At 41.6% G+C, this 21,515-nt stretch overlaps 1 protein-coding gene across 2 annotated transcripts in view; it reads right to left on the minus strand.

The window, feature by feature from the left end:
- SNX14 (sorting nexin 14) overlaps positions 1 to 21,515 on the minus strand; it is a 135,430-nt gene that overhangs the window by 98,656 nt on the left and 15,259 nt on the right. For both annotated transcript variants that reach the window (XM_073626895.1, XM_073626894.1), the window contains exons 2-5: positions 13,378 to 13,498; positions 8,529 to 8,605; positions 8,362 to 8,440; positions 4,626 to 4,669 (exon numbers count right to left, since the gene is read on the minus strand). In XM_073626895.1, the coding sequence (XP_073482996.1) occupies positions 4,626 to 4,669; positions 8,362 to 8,440; positions 8,529 to 8,605; positions 13,378 to 13,498 (321 nt within the window). The remainder of the gene's footprint in view (positions 1 to 4,625; positions 4,670 to 8,361; positions 8,441 to 8,528; positions 8,606 to 13,377; positions 13,499 to 21,515) is intronic.

Here is a 21,515-nt window from a genome sequence, read left to right on the forward strand (position 1 = left end):
CCTATTGCAGCGACTGCAGGCTGAGTAACGGCCCCTGCCAAAGAAAAAGAGGATTTCTACGGGAATTCCAACCTTTTATATGTTGGATCCTTAAGCATTTGTGCATTGTCTACTGGACAAGTTAGACTTTTATTCACACTGGAAATCACTGGAGTCAACTGCTGGTACATTCCATTTTTTGGTGAATTTCTCCTCCATGGGATAGAGAACTATGAATCTCTTTGGAGGGAGAAATTGCTTATCCGGGTGATCCCATTCAGCATAAATAAGCTTTTCTAGTAATGCATAGACAGGAAACGCATGAAAAGGCTGTGAAGGCTTTAAGGAACCCAAGGGAGAAACCAAACTTTCAGCAGACCCTGTTAGGGGTGACATGAAAGTAAAATGAACCATCTCCGTAAGAGATTGTACCAGTAATTTCTCCGATTGTGAGGCTGCAAAGGGTTCATCTACCGTTGTTTCCTCCGCAGAGGAGTAATCAGTTTGTTTTTCTTCCTGATCGCCTGAGGGTAACACCTCATTCTGTAACCACTGTTCCCTTAGTAAAGGGTCTGGGATGGGGGAGGGGGATCTAACACGCTTCCTACACTTTTGGATGGTGGATGCGATTAAAGCTGCTAATCTTCCTTCTAGGCCCTGCAGGGTGGAGGAAAATGCATCTTCAGTTGTGTATACAGGGACTGATATGTGAGAAGCAGCTGCACCACCAATTGGTTCCAATGACTCACCCTGGCTTGCCATATCTGGTATTTCCGGAGAGGATGACAGTGTGGAGGCACGACTGGAGTTCCCAGCACCTGGGTGTGGAATTTTTAGTATCTTTTTTGTGGTGTCTTTTTTGGAAGTCATAGTGCTAAGCACAAAAACAGAGGTACTAAGTAAATGCATGCTATTGCTGAGCAATAGTCTAGCAATACAATGCCGCTATAAAGTTCAGCTTGGTGCTGAGTAACAATGTATTTCCTGTACTGGAAATGCCTGCATGCATCCCTTACGTACCCCAATGCTCCTGTGTGTCAGACTTCCATCACTTTTTTTTCCCTTCAACCTATAGTTCAAGCCATTCCTTCTTTCTTGAAGGATACTAGGGATACTATAATAAAATTACAACAGATCACGGATAGTAACAATCTAATATTGGTCACTGCCAATGTCACGTCCCTGTATACTTGTATACCCCAAAATTTAGGCTTGGGAGCCGTAGAACTGTTCCTTTCAAGAGACAGGACTATTCCCCGAACACAAAAAAGATTTATAATGGACTTGTTGAAGTTTGCTACAAGTTCAAATTATTTTTGGTATGATAACAATTTTTATCTACAGACAAGGGGAGTGGCTATGGGGGCTAAATTTGCCCCCAGCCTGGCAAATATCTTCATGGCCAAATGGGAGGAGGATGTCGTCTATGCTTTAAACCCCCCACAGTTAGTCCTGTGGGCGAGGTACATAGACGACATCCTCCTCCTATGGAGGGGCAGTATGGAATCCCTGGATTCATTCATGGTTACTCTGAACGATAATCAAGTGGGGATCCATCTGACTCATGAGGCAAGTCAGTCGAGGATCCACTTTTTGGATTTGGAGATCATATCTAATAATGGCTATCTTGAAACGAAAACCTTTTTCAAAACAACGGACCGTAACGGATATATTCCGACGGATAGCTGCCATCATGCGGCATGGTTAAAATCTGTACCCAGGAGCCAACTGATGAGGATAAGACGAAACTGTTTCCATCTCTCTGATTATTTCCAACAGGCAGAAATGTTAAAATCACAGTTCTGTGAAAAGGGTTATGACACCTCTCAAATTAATGAGGAGATCCGACAGGTGGCCCTTATAGATCGAGCTTCCCTACTGACGGTACAAACCAAAAGACCAATCGAATCTAAACATAAGTGGTCCTTTCTGACGAGTTTCTCCACCCAACACAAACAAATTAAAGAAATTATTAGGAGGCATTGGAGAATATTAAAAAATGACTCCGTTCTGGGTCCTCTGCTCCCTGAGCGGGCGGCCACTATATTTAGGGGCACTCTATCAATAAAAGGTCAGATTGCACCAAATGTGACCGATCCCCCAGGTATAACATCATTTTTTCATAATATGAAGGGATTTTACCCCTGTCGTAAATGCACAGTATGTAAATGGAATGCTTGTAAAGCACGTAAAATGGAAACATTTAACTCCACGATTACAGGCAAGGAATATAGGATGAAGCAATTTGCCACATGTAAAACTAAATACATTGTCTACCTCATCACCTGTCCTTGTAAGAAGCAGTACATTGGTCGGACAATACGTAAGTTTGCCACAAGAGTTAAAGAACATATTACAGCAATCAAAAAGGGGCGGACCAATCATAGTGTGCCCAAACATTATGCACTTTATCATGATCGGAATCCAATGGGTACCACCTTCCAGATCATAGATAAATTTGTACCACACTGGAGAGGAGAATCGAATATGAGAGGGTTATCCAGACTTGAAACGTGGTGGATACACCAAATAAAATGTTACATGCCCCAAGGTTTAAACATCGAGTGGGATATTAACGCGTTTATAAATCAGTCATAGAAGTTCATTCGGAGTTCTTCTATTATTATCTCTATTTTACACAGATGGACATCTATCCATTTAGTGTGTTGGCCTGACTAAGGTTGATAATTTTTTTTTTTTTTTTTTTATAAGATACATTTTACAATAATATTTTTTATAAAATCTCTACTGCATTATTGTTGTTCATAACACTGCTCGCACCATCTGCTAGCCAGTTAAATTGTAGTCATATTGAGATCAAGGTTCGATTTTTGGTTAGCAAAAACCTGATGTACCTTTTTTTTTGTAGAATATTGAATATATATGTTCTTATATTTTTATACTTTTTATTTTTGTAATTATATTTTTTTGGATAAGAAAGTTCATGTGAGATGTGCTTTTTGATACATATTCTGATATGGGTCCTATAGGATCCCTTATCAGATGTATGGAATTTTTAAACATTATATCCTTTAGATTTCAGATTTCATGACTATATAGGTTCCCCATACATTATTGTATGATAGAGGTATTTAGATTAATATAGATGCCTGTACGTATATGTAAACATAGGGGAACGAGTGTGACATGATAACCATATATTTAACTCTAATCGGGGCTGTATTGAACACCTTCGTTCTTTATAACAGGCCGCACAACCTTTTTACTCTGTATCCTAATGATTGTTTTCTCTCTGGTAGTGTTTGGAGCGCTGTCATGGTGACAGAAGATGACGTGGTCATGTGATCTTAACCACGTACATGACACAGAGAGCGATATGAGTGGAGAACAGGAGGGAGGTTAGGCTCTGTCAGAAGGTGTACCGCGTCATTACATTTAGACGTGATGAGCGCCGGCAGATGGTAAACCGCGTCATCACGCTCAGACGTGATGACGCGCTAGCCACGTGATTGTTATCCCCAGCTATCATCGGAAGGATGTGACTATCAGAAGGAGGCTTGGTATTTCAGTGACCTCTCCTCCCATGATTGGCTCAGTGTTAGTCACGTGACCGGAGGGATAATCACATGACATGGAAAACGGACACGGATTGGCTCAGTGTTAGTCATGTGATGGCAACTTTGTTCAGTTAAGATTCTGACCTGTCTGCTGAGACCACACACACATGCTGTTTTAGCTGGACACTGAGCTGACTGAGAGCAACATACCAAGGTATGTGCATTTACTCCCTCTAGTGGAGACTTTAAGGCATACAACATTTTACTCATGGAAGAAAAAAAACACAGGTGGACTTTTTACAGTTCCTAGGCTTCTTCCCTTACTTTATCCTCGCTGCAGGATACTGCTGTAACAGACAGATCGAAACTTCACCCATCACGGCGGGCTGCGTTAGCAAAAATTCAAGGACCGGGTCCCTTTTTTATCGGTGTTCCACTCCCTTGAACCTGTTTTAGCACCCCGCCAGAAAAAACTTTACGTAATGTAGACATGACCAAAAAGCCCTGGGTCCGGGAGTCCAGCCCTGCAAGGAGAGGCGTTACAGGCAAAACCTCAAGCTTCATATACAAGGCCTGGGTACCATCCACCTTGGCCACAGTGGCACTTTGGATGGATCCGGTCTATGGAGGCTGTTTAAATCCAGTAAGGATCTCTCCTGGAGCTCTTCAGAGCACATCTTCACATGTGACCAACACCTTATACACTGGCGAAAAAAACTGAGGTACTCCCGTGTAGGAGGAGGGGTTATAAAGGGAGTGAACTTCCTGTATTGGGTATACCAGTGTCCATCACCTGAAGGTGCCTATATACTCACATAGTAATTACTATGATGCTCTGTGTCCCGTGATGTACGATAAATAAAAAATCAGTTTCTGGTATTTAGAGCAGTCTGTTGATCATTTCAAGTTGTTGCCCAGCGGACAGGCATATGCCTCCCTAGCTGCAGTCCCTGAATGCACACACAGGTGATTTTTGACTTTAATTTTACAGTTTTGAACAAAACATAACAATTCAATGGCAGGAAAATGTGAGAGTGTATATAATCCTTGTAAAATCACTTATGTGGACAAGTTACTCTGTGTCTCTTTTTTTAAATGATAAATAGAGTAAAGGAACACAGTACTTACCGATACCATGGATAAACAAAGTTTTCCAGCACCAGTTCAAATACCTGTACAGTAAATAAATACAGTATAAGCACAAGGTGTTGTTACTAAGCAATAATATAAGATGATTTTTAAAAACTAAAATTACATTGATATTTATAATAAAAAAAGAAACTAGACTTGACATGAAAAAAAAAAATAGACATGTGCAAACTCTGGCGCATGCTCGAGAGTTACACAATCCCAGTATGGACACTTAAGATGGCTTAAGTTCCTGAACCCAGAAGAAGACTAGGAGAAGATGTCAGAACCAGCAAGGGAGCTCAAGGATGTCGCTTCGCTGGTAAGGAGGTGGGTATAGTTCAGCCTTTAATAGCTTGCATTAATTGAGATCATAAGCAGATCAAAGCTCACCCCTTTGATCTTGCAGATGAATGAAACAGAGTAGATACAAAGTAAGGGCTCTTTCACATGGGTGGACTTTGGCAGCAGATCCGTCTGCTCAGCATGGGACCTGTCCGCTGATAACCGCTAAGCAGGCGGATGCCAGGTCTGTGCCCATTCCGCTTATGCAGAGCAGAGCGGACACAAACACAGCCCACTTTCTTCTATGGCCGGTTGGATGGAAATGGACCGTCTGTCCTCCAATCCGATCCACCAGACGGATGTCGAACAGATCCCCCATCTGTCTGTTTTTAGCAGATAAGATCGGATGTCGGCGGATGTCAAATGACACATGTCTTAACATCCCCTGCTCCATAGAGGGCAATAGATGGTCTAATTGAGTCGGCCTAAAAAACTGACAGGCAGACCCGATTGGTCCGCCCTATGAAAGGGGCCAAACGTTACTTTGTATCTCTGTATCATACGCCTGAACAGTGTTTATAAAAACACAGTGCCAGGTGATTCATTTTTTAAAAACAGCAGCTTCACTCTAGATGGGAGACTTTCTAGCCTCCATCGATATAAAGGACGCATAATTACCCATACCTATCTTTCAGCCTCATCAGAGGTTCCTGCGATTTGCAGTAGAGGAACATCAGTTTCAGTTTGTGGCTCTACCCTTCGGCTTGCTACAGCTCCCTGGGTGTTCACAAAGGTCCTAGCACCAGTACTGGGTCTTTTAAGGGCCCAGGGGATCCTGGTGCTCGGGTATCTGGATGACCTCCTGCTCAGAGATCACTCACTACAGGCTCTAGAACACAGCATAACGTGCACAGTGCGGTATTTGTAAAGCTTAGGCTGGATCATAAATAACGATACTTAATATTATTATAATATAGGTGCATTAATAAATATCATTAGATGCCGATCTGTTCAGTATTCAATAAACTTACAGAATATTGTCTGAGCGACCTTGTGGCCGTTTTCATCTTGTCTATTGGCATGTGAAGCCCAGTTGTTTGCTCTTCCTGGTTTTCGATGAGAGGTGCATGCTGGAAAACCAGCATGCACCTCTCTATCTCGCGCATGCGCAGTTAAACGGCCTCGTAGCACCGTTAATTTGTATAGTTGCCATAACAATGGGTGGCGATGGAGGAAGGTCCCGCCCTGTAGTTATGACAACTAAGATAACAGAGTAAATCGCGTCATTTCCTGTATGGAAATAACGCAATTTTTAAACACAGTAATTTCCACAGGACTCTTGGGAAATGAGTCATCATTTCCCAGGAGGCCAGGCGAGTCAGGAACAGAAGTAGGACCACCGCAGAATAGGAAGTAGGCAGATTAGGAAATGTGCCTAGCAACAGGGTCTTACAGGCAAGTACATTTATTTTTATTTTTCGAAATGATTTTTAGTACATTAAAAGGAAACTATTAATGTAAAATATATTTTTAGGGTGGACCTCCGCTTTAATAGGGCACTCAAGCCCCTATGTAACAATCCTGCTAAGCACCTTTAGCCTGCCAAGCAACGCCTGGTGACTCACGTGACCCGGGTAAGGAGAAATGAACCGCTGCAAGTGCCTGGTTCAGAGCCTGCTCTGTGTCCCACAGCTGCCTTCTGGAAGCACCGCCTGCTTGGCATACACAGCTTAAATAAGCTGACTGTTCGCCGGAACACTCTGCGCATGCGTGCTCACTCACGCAGTCCCGGTGAAAGGGCATGGCCGTATTCGCGTATGATGCAAATCTTTGTGTGCTCAGATAAAGGCTATGGTGCATGTGCGGCGAAGCCATGTGCGCCATGGCCGCCAAACAAACTGAGCCCAGCGGCGCTTTTGCGAATGCACGTGCGCCATGGCAAACCAAGGCGAAATGGCGCACCGTCGTGCGCCATTATACAAGTATAAAACAGCCAGACACAAGCAAAAAAGGTACACTTTGCAAACACCCACAGCTAGCCCAAAAACTCCCCTGTATGGTCACCGCATACAGGTATCCAGCCTCCAGCTAGCTTGACTGATTGTTACAATCACTGGGACACCCCACAATAATAATAAAGGGGTTTCACTTACCCGTCCAGGCGCAGAGCCACATAGAAACTAAGAGCCCAATCTTCATCCTTCATGGTGGGTTCCTGTCACTTGAGGACCTTCAAGGACTGGGTACCCTTTTAATGTTTAGGCTCCACCCCCTTGGGCCTGTACAGCACCCTGTAGGAATTCCTTAGCGCTGTAGTGTCCAGGATTCCACTCGCCCTTGGGCCTGTACAGCACCCTGTAGGAATTCCTTAGCGCTGTAGTGTCCAGCGCCCGGAGGCCACATTACAGGCAAAACCTCGCAGGATCTTGAGTCTTCTTTGCCAGGCTCCGGTACCATTTATTTAAGCATATAAAGCCTGTGTCAAATGGATCCGATCGGTCAATCTCTTGATTCATTTAAGAACCGTTTGTGGGACTAGAGACCTGGAGCTCAGAGAGCTCAAACAACCGTGCCATCCACCTTGCAGACACTGGTAAAAAACAGAAGTACTTCCTGTATGGGAGTGGTTATATAGGGGATCACTTCCTCTCTAAAGACCTTTGGTCTACCAGTGTCTATTCACCTGGAGATGAAGTATAACCCAGCAGGTAATGAATATTAGCTTAACCCTGTGTCCCATGATGTATGAAAAAGAAATGGAAGTTTTAGAACTCCTGGAAGTGTAGAGAAGAGCCTATGAGAGGATGTTCCAATAATTTAGAAGGAATGTGTTTGGGGCCAAGCCAAGGCACCGATGCAAAAGAGGCGTAAGAGCAAAAGTGTGCTCCAGTCTGCCTCAAACTTTCATGAAGGTGTAAATGTTCCAAGGTGGCATGCGCAATAATATTTTCGAAAGATCGGGAAGCCCTATGCTTAGGTAAGACAAGATGAGCATAGCTGATCAGGGGTCACTTTGTTGCGCCAGAGGAAATTAGTGCAGTGTTTTTTGTATGAAGAATGGGGGGGTTAATTGAATGGGGACTGGTTGCATAATGTTAAGCAGGCTGGGTGTTCAAATGTTCAAGAGAAAAGAGGTGTGTCCAACTGTCTGAGATCACAATGTATGACTTGTAACGCTGGTGCATAGTTTACAGAATATAATTCGGAGAGCTTCACAGCGAGTCGAATGCCGAGATCTGTTATATGATCTGCTTTTCAGATGAACAAGAAAAGTTTTGACAATACTGTATATAAATATGTATAAATTTGGGAGCATGGTATGGGGATCAGGTTCTTTTACAATTTTAGTTGCCATATGATTGAACACCTTTAGCCTTTTCTCACTGAGAATACTGATAAGAACAGAGGGCTTTTACCATTACAGTCTGAATTCAAGTTTATAAAATGTTACCTCTGCCAGAGATGTATCAACCTTTGATGGAACCTTCAAATTAAGCCATGGCTGATAGTTTTCTAACTGCAAAGTAGGTCTGAAAGCAGTAGAAAATTTTATGATTAGGTAATAGTCACTGTAAGTAAAAGCAAATACTATTTATTAATTTCATTTTTCAAACTTACCTATGTCTTTTACATTTAACCTTGCCACACACAGCACAACTATGTCCTTGTGGGAAAAGTTCTTGAAGTTCAGGTTGCTAAAGATACAATAATGCATTATGTTAAAGTGAGTGGAAAGGATTTTTTAGTTTTTTTTAATTAAAATAACAATCATGGTATACTTACCTACTCTGTGCAATATTGCACAGAGCAGCCCTGAACCTGCTCTTCTGGGGCCCCCCACTGGTTCACGAGACCCCTCCTCTTCTGAGCCACTTGCTATAGTGGCACATCTGCGGGCCCACTTCTGAGACGAGCTGTGGGTATCCATGGACGTAAAGACAGCGTGGCTCGGGCCTGCCCCTGGATTTCTGCTCACAGATTTGATTGACAGCAGCAGGAACTGCTTGTGCTGATTTTCGAGTTTTTTTTTTTTTTTTTTTTTTTTATTTTGGCAGCACTAAGGCTTTAATAATATCCAGGACAATCTGAAAAATGTCCCCTTTTTTTTTAGAATACCCTCAAGCAAGCTTCTGTATGGGACTGCAGTCATATCACAATTTGCAGTAACTCTTTCATAACTATAAAGGGAGACGGGGAGGAATTATGCAACAGCCTAAAGCCTGGTGCACACAAATAGCCGGAGCTGCTGTACTAACAGTCAAACATCAGTACAGAGATCGTTGTACTATTTATTGTGTTCTGATAGGGGGGCACCCCACCCCTGCCAGTGGCTGACAGCGCTGATCGGGAGCCGGTCAGCTGCTGTTTTTTTCCAGCATGCTCAGCCGGCTTCTGTCAGACTGGCTGACATAAACACGGGCCGAATGTCGGCTGGTTTTTATTGAACTGGCCGATGTCTCCCGGTTTTCTCCCCCTTGTGTACTAGGCATTTGTTTTCACAGGTTTAGAGCCAGACCCATTCAGAAAGTAAAGTTCCCACAACTTTACAGATGTAGTAAGCAGACCAGCCCAAATTAAAATCACTGAAAATCAGAGGGACACAACAATTAGGTCCCAAATGAGACAGTGAGTATTTTTTTTCTTCCTAAAATAGAACTACAGTGAGGGAAAAAAGTATTTGATCCCCTGCTGATTTTGTGCATCTGCCCACTGATAAAGAAATAATCAGTCTATAATTTTAATGGTAGGTTTATTTTAACAGTGAGACACAGAATAACAACAAAAATATCCAGAAAAACGCATTTCAAAAAATTTATAAATTGATTTGCATCTTAACCACTTCAGCCCCGGAAGGATTTGTTCCCTTCCTGACCAGGCCATTTTTTGCGATACGGCACTGCGTCGCTTTAACTGACAATTGCGCAGTCATGCGACGCTGTATCCAAACAAAATTTATGTCCTTTTCCCCACAAATAGAGTTTTCTTTTGGTGGCATTTGATCACCTCTGGGATTTTTATTTTTTGCAATATAAACAAAAAAAGAGCATCAATTTTGAAAAAAAAACACAATATTTTGTACTTTTTGCTATAATAAATATAAAAAAAAAAAAACAAAAGAAAACCAAAGAAAAAACAAATTTCTTCATCATTTCAGGCCGATATATATTCTTCTACATTATTTTGGTTAAAAAAAAAAAAAAAACGCAATAAGTGTATATTGATTGATTTGCGCAAAAGTTATTCTACAAAATAGGGGATAGATTTATGGCATTTTTTTTTTTTTACTAGTAATGGCGGCGAACTGCCATTTTTATCAGGACTGTGACATTGCGGCGGACAGATGATGGGACACTTTTGCCACTATTGACATTTTTACAGCGATCAGAGCTAAAAATAGCTATATTACTGAGCTATAATAACTGATTACTGTATAAATGTCACTGGCAGGAAAGGGGTTAACACTAGGGGGCGATCAAGGGGGTTAACTGTGTTCCCTCACTGTGTGTTCTAACTGTAGGGGGGATGGGACTGACTAGGGGAGGAGACCGATCGGTGTTCCTACTTAGTATGAACACACAATCTGTCTCCTCTCCCCTGAGAAAATCGGGATTTGTGTTTTTACACACACACACACACACCCCCGTTCTCGTTCTGTCCCGAGCGATCGCGGGTACCCGGCGGACATCGCGCGTGTGTCTGCTATGACGTCTTAAAGGAGCGACGTATATGGCGATTTGTGCAGCCATGCCAACCTGCTGCAGTATAACTGCAGCGGCTGGTCGGCTAGCGGTTAATGAGTGAAATTAGTATTTGACCCTTTTACAAAACATGACTTAGTACTTGGTGGCAAAATCCTTGTTGGCAATCACAGAGGTCAGACATTTCTTGTAGTTGGCCACCAGGTTTGCACACATCTCAGGAGGGATTTTGTCCCACTCCTCTTTGCAGATCCTCTCCAAGTCATTAAGGTTTCGAGGCTGACGTTTGGTAACTCAAACCTTCAGCTCCCTACACATATTTTCTATGGGATTAAGATCTGGAGATTTGCTATGACCTTAATGTGCTTCTTCTTGAGCCACTCCTTTGTTGCCTTGGCCGTGTGTTGTGGGTCATCATGCTGCAATACCTATCCATGACCCATTTTCAATGCCCTGGCTGAGGGAAGGAGGTTCTCATCCAAGACTTGACGGTACATGTCCCCTTAGCAGAAAAACACCCCCAAAGCATGTCTCCACCTCAATTTTTGACGGTTGGGATGGTGTTCTTGGGGTCATAGGCAGCATTCCTCCTCCTCCAAACACGGCGAGTTGAGTTGATGCCAAAGAGCTCAATTTTGGTCTCATCTGACCACAACACTTTCACTGGATCCACAACACTTTCACCCATCTCTCCTTTGAATCATTCAGATGTTCATTAGCAAACTTAGGACGGGCCTGTACATGTGCTTTTTTGAGCAGAGGGACCTTGCGAGCACTGCAGGATTTTAGTCCTTCATGGCGTAGTGTGTTGCCAATTGTTTTCTTGGGAACTATGGTCCCAGCTGCCTTGAGATCATAGAAAAGTTTCCCCCGTGTAGTTCTGAGCTGATTCCTCACCGTCCTCATGATCATTGAAACTCCACGAGGTGAGATCTTGCATGGAGCCCCAGACCGAGGGAGATTGACAGTTATTTTGTGTTTCTTCCATTTGCAAATAATCGCACCAACTGTTGTCACCCTCTCACCAAGCTGCTTGGCGATGTTTTTGTAGCCCATTCCAGCCTTGTGTAGGTCTACAATCTTGTCCTTGAAATCCTTGGGCGGCTCATTGTTGTTACCGCTCCGTTACATAACATTTTGAAATGAATAAATTGATTTTGTCTTAGTGTTCACTGTGGACATTGGCTAAACCTCTCTCACCTCATCTAAAGTCCCAGGGCTATTTTTCTTGTTTTTTTGTGCACTATTAGGGATGGAGGTGTCAGAGGGGTCACACCAGACCTTAATCTTCCTTTTTTTGCTCTTTGGTCTTGGCCATGGTGGAGAGATTGGAATCTGATTGATTGCTTCTATGGTGTCTTTTAGCCCTGGTTCACATTGATGCTACTTTGAAATCACGCCCACTTCACTTGAAGTAGCGCAATTTCAAACTAGCAAAGTCAGCGCAATTTCAGGTGCTACTTGAAAGACATCTGTGTGGCTTCATGCAAAGATGTCTATTGAAGTCGCACTTGAAATCGGCAAAAGTAGTACAGGAACTACTTTTGCAAATCGGTGCGGCGTCGCAAAATTGGTGTCTCACTGATTGGAACAGTGTCATTGCCTCCAATAGGCTGCGACTTGTCATGCGATTTGATCTCTCAAATCACATGACAAATTGCTCCAATGTGAACCTAGGCTTATACAGGTAACAAGCTGTGATTAGGAGCACCATGCAGGTAGCATTCTACCTGTATAAAAGACACCTGGGAGCCAGAAATCTTGCTGATTGATAGGGGATCAAATACTGGATTCACTCATTAAAATGCAAATCAATTTTTTATCTTTTTTGAAATGCGATTTTCTGGATATTTTTGTTGTTATTCTGTCTTTCAATGTTAAAATAAACCTACCATTAAAATTATAGACTGATCATTTCTTTGTTAGTGGGCAAACATACAAAATCAGCAGGGGATCAAATACTTTTTCCCTCACTGTATAGGCAAAACTTTTTTTTTTCATTTTGGATAGAGTAAGGGAGGGTTATAACCAGTCAGATTTCTTTTCGCCATCAGTGTCCCATTGCAGAGATTTCCCTTCACTTTCTGTCCCATAGCCAAAAAGGAAGTGAGAGGAAATCCCTGTAAATCAAGGGAATTCCTTGGGGACCCCCCAGATCACCAGAACCAGTGTACACACTGGAAGATTTCCCCTCTATTACTTTTCTGGGGACAACCCAAAATGTGGGTAACTTCTCTTACTTTCACTTTCAATGATAATGGTAAACTGAACCAATAGCGGGGGTGAAACTCCTTAACGGAGGCACAGACAGCAATCAAAACTGGCAGGTGTTCTAATCCTTCTCCACTCTATCCAAAACTAAAAAAAAAAGATTTGCCTTTAGTTATACTTTAAGTTTGATCAAAGGGCACCTTTAACTGTATTGACTAACTTTTGTGATCCAAGCCCCCAAAGGTTATTATGACATAAGATATACGCAAACGGTTTGTGTAACCCTTCACAAAAAAGATAGCAAGGTTACAATACAGTTCCATACACGAGGGTTGGGTGGGCCCTGCTCATGACAGCTTACAATCTAAATAGTGACACTTTTTAATATAAGGACTAGTTACTTATTTTCGTAAAGCAACTATTATATTAAGTTGTATACTGTTTATTTAGAAAATACAAAAAAAAATACTACTTCCCATAATTAATAAGCAATCTTTATTTTTTTGCACCAAAACGTTTTTTAAAATCAAAGCAGCTCAATTCTCCAAATTACATACCTTTGGTTTGTATTTGATATTAAATAGAATATTAGGTAGGAGGGAATCTGGTTCCAGTGAACAGTATAACGTAACAACTCCAGCAAGGAAAGACCAGAAGATCATAAGAATGTGAAGATATCTGGAAAAACAAAAATGAAACAAAATGTAAGTATACAGAGGTAACTTAGAAAAGTTGATTTAAAACTAAACCCATTGATCTAAATGTTTCCCAAAAGTTACATTCAAGGTATGCCGAGAATGGTGGCTGTCACAATTGCTTGTGCTCTCAACTGAACTGTCAAGCAATCAAATGGCTGCCGTCATAACTGATCACATGTGCAACACCATGGCAAGAGCAGAGCAAACAGAGGCGAAAATGGCAGCTTCCTTGGCTGTAAAGGATATGAGTTTTAATGCCTCATTAATTTGATCTAATGATTTGCAGCCCATTCACACTTATGCGACAAGTCGCACATCAAAGTCACATGACAATTCGTACCCTGCGTTTTCCAATGCTAACGATGCATATATGGGTGAAGTAAAGTAATTTCGACTTAAAAGTAGCTCACACACTACTTTGGTTAGACTTTCGTGCAACTTGGGGGCCACAGACTTGAATGTTAACCCTCAAAAGTTGCATGAACGTCGTACCTGATTGTTTTACATGCAGTGGGTCCGACTTTGCAGAGGGACAAGTCACACCCATCCAAAGCTGCAGTTGTACAAGTGTGAATGAAGCCTAATGCCTCGAACACACGTTCCGAATATTGTATGACTGATCGTACGACCATTCTCGCAAGTAGATATTGAATAGCTAAATAAAGTCACTAAAATTCTCATACAACAGACAAAAAAAAACAATCAGAAGTGATGTCATGTGTTGTAATGTATTTGTATTGTATTTTCTGATGACAACTATACCGACTGAACGAAAATCGTACGATCTGGAATCGTACCAGGAAAATCTTTGTGTATGTCCAATCGAATAATATCAGATGAACGGTCGTGATCGGCTGTCGAAAGTAGTGTACACACGATCCGAATATCGTACGATCCTTCCTCAGATGACCGTTTTCGTACGATATTCGAATCGTGTGTACAGGCCATTAGAAAGCACACAATGCCAAGGTTTTGTTAGAACATGAAAATGACTTCATACAAAAGAAAACAACCAAAAAAAACTCTGGGGTTGGATTCACATTTATGCACTTGCACTACAGCACAATTTTGATATGCTTCATCACGGAATTCTGAGAAAACAATAGAGCTGCAAAAAAGATAAAGCAACCAGGGGAATCGACCACAGTACCTTATCAGAATCCAGCCGTCATCTGTTAACTCAAACACAGGTATATATTTGTGCAACTGTGGCAGTTTAAAGCGGACATTTAAAGCGGTTGTTACAACAAAAATGTGTTTCACTGCCAGCCCCTCTTTTATAAACGAGGCATAACACACATGGAAAATGTTTTTTTCTAAAACAAATAGGTCTCCGGAACCCATTCAGAGAATCTATACTGGCTGGTATCCATCTCAGGGAACCTGCTTTTTCTGACCTTCTGGTGAAACGGGTCAGAACGTGAGGTGAGCGGCTAGGATATTGAGGTGGAGGAGAGCACTTGCATTTTCAACGTTTATGCACTAGTGGTGTGTTCTGCATTTTTGTGCAGAAGACTCTGAGGATTATTTTTGTGCATTTGGATTCTTATTTTTATTCAATTCTTTTTTTTTTTTTTTTGAGTGTGTGGACTTTATCTTCATTGTCTATTGTTCCCATATAGGGAACGCGTATATTTCATTATTGTGTATTTTTCACTATTCCCAGTCAGGGAACATGAATATTTGATTGTGCACTCAGTATCTTGCTTTATTGCAAGTTAATCATCTATTCTCTTTAAGGATTTATTGGTAGTTATTTAGGAAGCGCAACACTGTTTTGTTATGTATACTTGTAAATTCTTTTTCCTGGAGTACCTGGTAAAAGACAGCTTGCATCATAAATGGCACAGGGCCAATCCGAATGGTTTTGTGCCTTGTGATCACTATAATGGTCCATCACAGGGATCAAACATGTAAACACAGCTTGTTTATAACATTTATTTGGGTACAGTGTTGCATAACAGAGTAATCATCAGTCAGACTATCAAATCAAGCTGAAAAACAGCAAATAGAACTGAAAAATGATAACGAAATGGTATAAATAAACTAGTATTTAAAGTGGATGTAAACCCGAATTTTTTTTTTTTTTATATCATACTGTAGAGTATAAGATTTCCTATCATTTGAGCCCAGTCTTGCCACACAGAGTTAATCCATCTCTGAGCAATCCCTTTTTATTGTTCAGTGAAATAAATCTCGACAAACTGAGAAAAACTTTGTCAAATCCTCCCCCTTGCTGTGAGTGACAGGTGATTTACATCTTGTGCACTAGCCTAAGAGACATGCAGTATTTTTTCATTCCCTCCCCCACTCCTTTCTTCAGCAGCTCTGCAAGGATTGGATGTTCCACACCTCAGAATGATTTGGCATGCTGAAGTCATGTGGTTACTTTCCTGTCTTTTCACTGGATGTTAGAGATCATAGCAGAAGTTCAGTGTTAGAAATACACAGGAGAAAATGCATGTTGACAAGGAGTGTAGAGGAGGGCGGGGAGTCTACTGACATCACGACTCCACCCACCGAGCTCCAGACAACAGACCCACCCACAGAATCTGCAGTTTTTCGGGTCTCATAACAGACAGAGGGGAGACATTTGACAGGTAAAGATACATGCAGGAGCTATGAATATCCTTATAGATAACTCCTATGGCAGTAGTTTAGAAAGGATGACATTGGGTTTACATCCACTTTAAGTGGTTGAATTAAAGACTTTTTATGTGGTGTGGATGTTTTATTTTCTTTTTCGTTTTTGCGAGTAACAATAGGTAGTATGTATTTCATATTCATTCATGTAGGTGGGAGGGACAGATAGATATCTGGGGATCCACCTTAGTCTAATGAGGGCATCCAGATTTCATTAAATCCCCCCAGATCCTTCTGTAGCGATGAGACCCTTGTCTGCACCAACATGGGGGAAAAGGTGCTTAGCAAGGAGGGGGAGGCTTTACTGCCCCCCCGGCAAGGTACGCTCCTATTGTTTTGGGCCTCTTATTATTCAGGAGAGAGTTTGATCATGTCTTATAATATTATCCAACATCAGTCATGTCGCTATGTAAGGGTTGGATGAGAGTCAAGGTTAGCACAGGTTCACAGTATTCTACAACATATATATAATCTTGTAAATAATTATATACCTTATTGTGTAAATACTACAAATTAAAAAACAGTGTGCAAACAAAACCCCAATAGCTGAAGTGCAAAAAGATGTGAAAATCAATACTGTATAAATTATGAAAGATAAAAATTAACCCCTTACCAACCAGCCGCCGCAGTTACACTGCGGCAGGATGGCTCCCCTGCATGAGCCGTCGTAGCTGTACGTCAGCTCTTTAAGATGCTATAGCAGGCACGCGTGACCGCAGCGTGTACCCGGAGCTGATGCCCACCGGGCACCCACGATCGCTCGTGACAAAGCGAGAACTGAGATCTGAGTGTGTAAACACACAAATCCAGGTTCTGTCAGGGGAGAGGAGACAGATCGTGTGTTCCTACTAAGTAGGAAAAACGATCTCTCTTCTCTAGTCAGCCACATTTCCCCCACAGAACACATCTAGGACACACATTTAACCCCTTGATCACCCCCTAGTGTTAACCCCTTCCCTGCCAGTGACATTTATACAGCAATCAGTGGCTATTTTTAGCTCTGATCGCTGTATAAATGTAATTGGCCCCAAAAAAGTGTCCGATGTGTCCGTCACAATGCTGCAAATCGCAGATCACCTCCATTACTAGTAAAAAAAAATAATATATAAAAATACCATAAATCTATTCCCTATTTTGTAGATGCTATAACTTTTGCGCAAACCAATCAATATACACTTATTGCGATTTTCTTTTACCAAAAATATGTCGAAGAATACATATCGGCTTAAACTAATGAAGATTTTTTTTTTTTTTTTTTTTTGGGGATATGTATTATAGCAAAAAGTACAAAATATTGTGTTTTTTTTCAAAATTGTCGCTCTTTTTTTGTTTATAGAGCAACAAAATAAAAAACTGTAGGTGATCAAATACACCAAAAGAAAGCTCTATTTGTGGGAAAAAAGGACATAAATTTTGTTTGGGTACAACGTCGCACGACCGCTCAATTGTCAGTTAAAGCGAAGCAGTGCCGCATCGCAAAAAATTGCCTGGTCAGGAGGGGGGTAAATTCTTCCGGGGCTGAAATGGTTAAATAAATGATATTAGCCTACTAAATGAAAAGCAAGTAGAGTGCATAAATGCAACAATGTGCAAGACAAGTTATTATATATGGATACAAAATTATGCAAATAAGCAAAAATAAAGTGCTAAAATTGCAATGTATTTATACAATAAGGTACAGTGGGGACGGAAAGTATTCAGACCCCCTTAAATTTTTTACTCTTTGTTATATTGCAGCCATTTGCTAAAATCATTTAAGTTCATTTTTTTCCCCATTAATGTACACACAGCACCCCATATTGACAGAAAAACACAGAATTGTTGACATTTTTGCAGATTTATTAAAAAAGAAAAACTGAAATATCACATGGTCCTAAGTATTCAGACCCTTTGCTGTGACACTCATATATTTAACTCAGGTGCTGTCCATTTCTTCTGGTCATCCTTGAGATGGTTCTACACCTTCATTTGAGTCCAGCTATGTTTGATTATACTGATTGGACTTGATTAGGAAGGCCACACACCTGTCTATATAAGACCTTACAGCTCACAGTGCATGTCAGAGCAAATGAGAATCATGAGTCAAAGGAACTGCCTGAAGAGCTCAGAGACAGAATTGTGGCAAGGAACAGATCTGGCCAAGGTTACAAAAAAATTCTGCTGCACTTAAGGTTCCTAAGAGCACAGTGGCCTCCATAATCCTTAAATGGAAGACGTTTGGGACGACCAGAACCCTTCCTATAGCCGGCCATCCGGCCAAACTGAGCTATCAGGGGAGAAGAGCCTTGGTGAGAGAGGTAAAGAAGAACTCAAAGATCACTGTGGCTGAGCTCCAGAGATGCAGTCGGGAGATGGGAGAAAGTTGTAGAAAGTCAACCATCACTGCAGCCCTCCACCAGTCGGGGGCTTTATGGCAGAGTAGCCCGACGGAAGCCTCTCCTCAGTGCAAGACACATGAAAGCCCGCATGGAGTTTGCTAAAAAAAAAAAACACCTGAAGGACACCAAGATGGTGAGAAATAAGATGGTCTGATGAGACCAAGATAGAACTTTTTGGCCTTAATTCTAAGTGGTATGTGTGGAGAAAACCAGGCACTGCTCATCACCTGTCCAATACAGTCCCAACAGTGAAGCATGGTGGTGGCAGCATCATGTTGTGTGGGTGTTTTTCAGCTGCAGGGACAGGACGACTGGTTGCAATTGAGGGAAAGATGAATGCATCCAAGTACAGGGATATCCTGGACGAAAACCTTCTCCAGAGTGCTCAGGACCTCAGACTGGGCCGAAGGTTTACCTTCCAACAAGACAATGACCCTAAGCACACAGCTAAAATAACGAAGGAGTGGCTTCACAACAACTCTGTGACTGTTCTTGAATGGCCCAGCCAGAGCCCTGACTTAAACCCAATTGAGCATCTCTGGAGAGACCTAAAAATGGCTGTACACCAACGTTCACCATCCAATCTGACAGAACTGGAGAGGATCTGCAAGGAGGAATGGCAGAGGATCCCCAAATCCAGGTGTGAAAAACTTGTTGCACCTTTCCCAAAAAGACTCATGGCTGTATTAGATCAAAAGGGTGCTTCTACTAGATACTGAGCAAAGGGTCTGAAAACTTAGGACCATGTGATATTTCAGTTTTTCTTTTTTAATAAATCTGCAAAAATGTCAACAATTGTGTGTTTTTCTGTCAATATGGGGTGCTGTGTGTACATTAATGAGGAAAAAAAATGAACTTAAATGATTTTAGCAAATGGCTGCAATATAAATTTAAGGGGGTCTGAATACTTTCCGTCCCTGCGCTAATCTTGACTCTCATCCAACCACTATTGACTTACATCAATATCGATAAAGCTGCGGTTCGGTCAGTTTAGTTGTCACAAATACATCTTTGCCACTGTTTAAATCTTTTCTGTACTATGTCACTATGTATATGCAGCATAAATCATTATGAGCAATGACCTACTCCACCGCACTCTCATTTATTATGCCAGATCCCTATCTGCTCTGGTAATGTAAGCAAATTGAAGAAACAAAGTGACATTTCAGCATCAGAGTTGGCCCAGTGCTGTTAGACAAATGGTAGTTATTTTATAAAGGGGCCCCTGAATGTCATCTCATAAATTCCCCTGGGGGACATTAATCAAGCAATTAGCAACACAAATGCAGACTGCCTCGCACTTAGCAAAGTCTCTGCAAAAGCCCTTACGTCTGTATTTCTGGGCAGCTAACTGCAACAGATTTGAAAGGTCTTGGACGGATCTATTACTGAAGATGAGACAGATTTTCACTCTAAAGCCTCGTACACACGATCGGATTTTCTGCAGACAAAACCTCCGTCCGAAGGCGTGTGCCTGGTTTTTGTCTTGCATACAAATGGCAAGGAATTGTCGGCAAACAAACACGAACGTAGTGACGTACTACGTGGTTTTTCAGCTCTTTATCGCCACCCTATGGGCTCCTTCTGCTAATTTCGTGTTAGTAGAAGTTTGGTGAGTGTTGATTTCCATTCCCTTTTCAGTTTGTTTCTGAACGGCCGTTTGTCAACCAGCCATGTTGTGGAATCAGAGGAGATAACTTGTTATTTATTATTGGAGCTATTGCTTTGACACAAGTCCAGTCCAGGAACAGGAGGAGGAGGAAGAGTTCTTGGACAAAAAATTGGTTGCTTTATTAATCGTGACCAATTATGTCATATGCCTTTGCTGCGGGAGCTCCAGGAGAATAATCCGGATGATTTTCGGAATTATCTCCGGATGACGGACCCCTACTTTCACCAACGCATTTTTGACCCCCTATATTAAGACGCAGGACACATGTATGAGCCTTTTACTTTATTTTTTGGTTGAATATTAATGATTTGATATATTTTCTATATTTTTGGATGCATATAATGCAGTTTTTGGTTATGTTCTATTGGCAGATATCATGTCTAATTTTATTTGTTTTCTTTTTTAATGCACAATAAAAAAAATGAGTAGCATAATACTTGGCTATGTGTTTTACTTCAAATGAGTTTGGGAGTAGGCAGTTACATTTTAAAAAATACAATGTAAAATTAATAAGGGACACCAACATAGTTGTATCTTTTATCTTAAAAACTACCAGATAATTCCTTTGCAATAACTCCATCAGTATCACCAGCAAAGCAACTTCATTATTATCACATTAAAGAAGAAGAGAATATGCGCTGCATTGAGAGATCTCATAATCTGCCACGTCACGAATGTTAATTCTCCATTACGAACGCTAGTTTACAAGACCGTCCGCTTCTGGCTCGTCCTTGCTTCTGAGCATGCATGTTTGCACTTTGGACTTTTGTCCGACGGACTTGTGTACACACGCTCGGAAAATCCAACAACAGACATTTGTCCACAGAAAATTTTAAAACCTGTCATCCAACATTCATCTGCGGAAAATCCGACAACAATTGTCCGATGGAGCGTACAGACGGTCGGATTGTCCGCCAACAGCCTGTCATCACACATTTCCTGTTGGAAAATCCGATCTTGTGTACGCGGCTTAAGGCTGCATTCACACCTGAGCGTTTCAAAGTCGTGTGATTTTGCAGTTTTTACCATGTTTTTGTTCAGGTCACCAATGTAAAAGGCAGAAAAACGCCTGTAATCTGCCCGAAAGAAGCTCATGTTCTTTTTTTGAGCTTAGGGCATTTTTCAGGCGTTTTGCTTCAAGTGACAAAACGCTCAGATGTGAACAGGTGCCATTGAAATGAATGGGATTTTGCTTGTGTTTCATGAGCTGAAAACGCTCAGGTGTGAATGCAGCCTTAACAGACGCACAATTAGGAAGTAATCAGGGGATGGTTTCACTACGTCTTATTGCAACTTCAGAACAG

Source organism: Aquarana catesbeiana, linkage group LG04 (genome assembly GCF_042186555.1).
Source record: "Aquarana catesbeiana isolate 2022-GZ linkage group LG04, ASM4218655v1, whole genome shotgun sequence".
In the NCBI taxonomy this organism is placed as follows: Eukaryota; Metazoa; Chordata; class Amphibia; order Anura; family Ranidae; genus Aquarana; species Aquarana catesbeiana.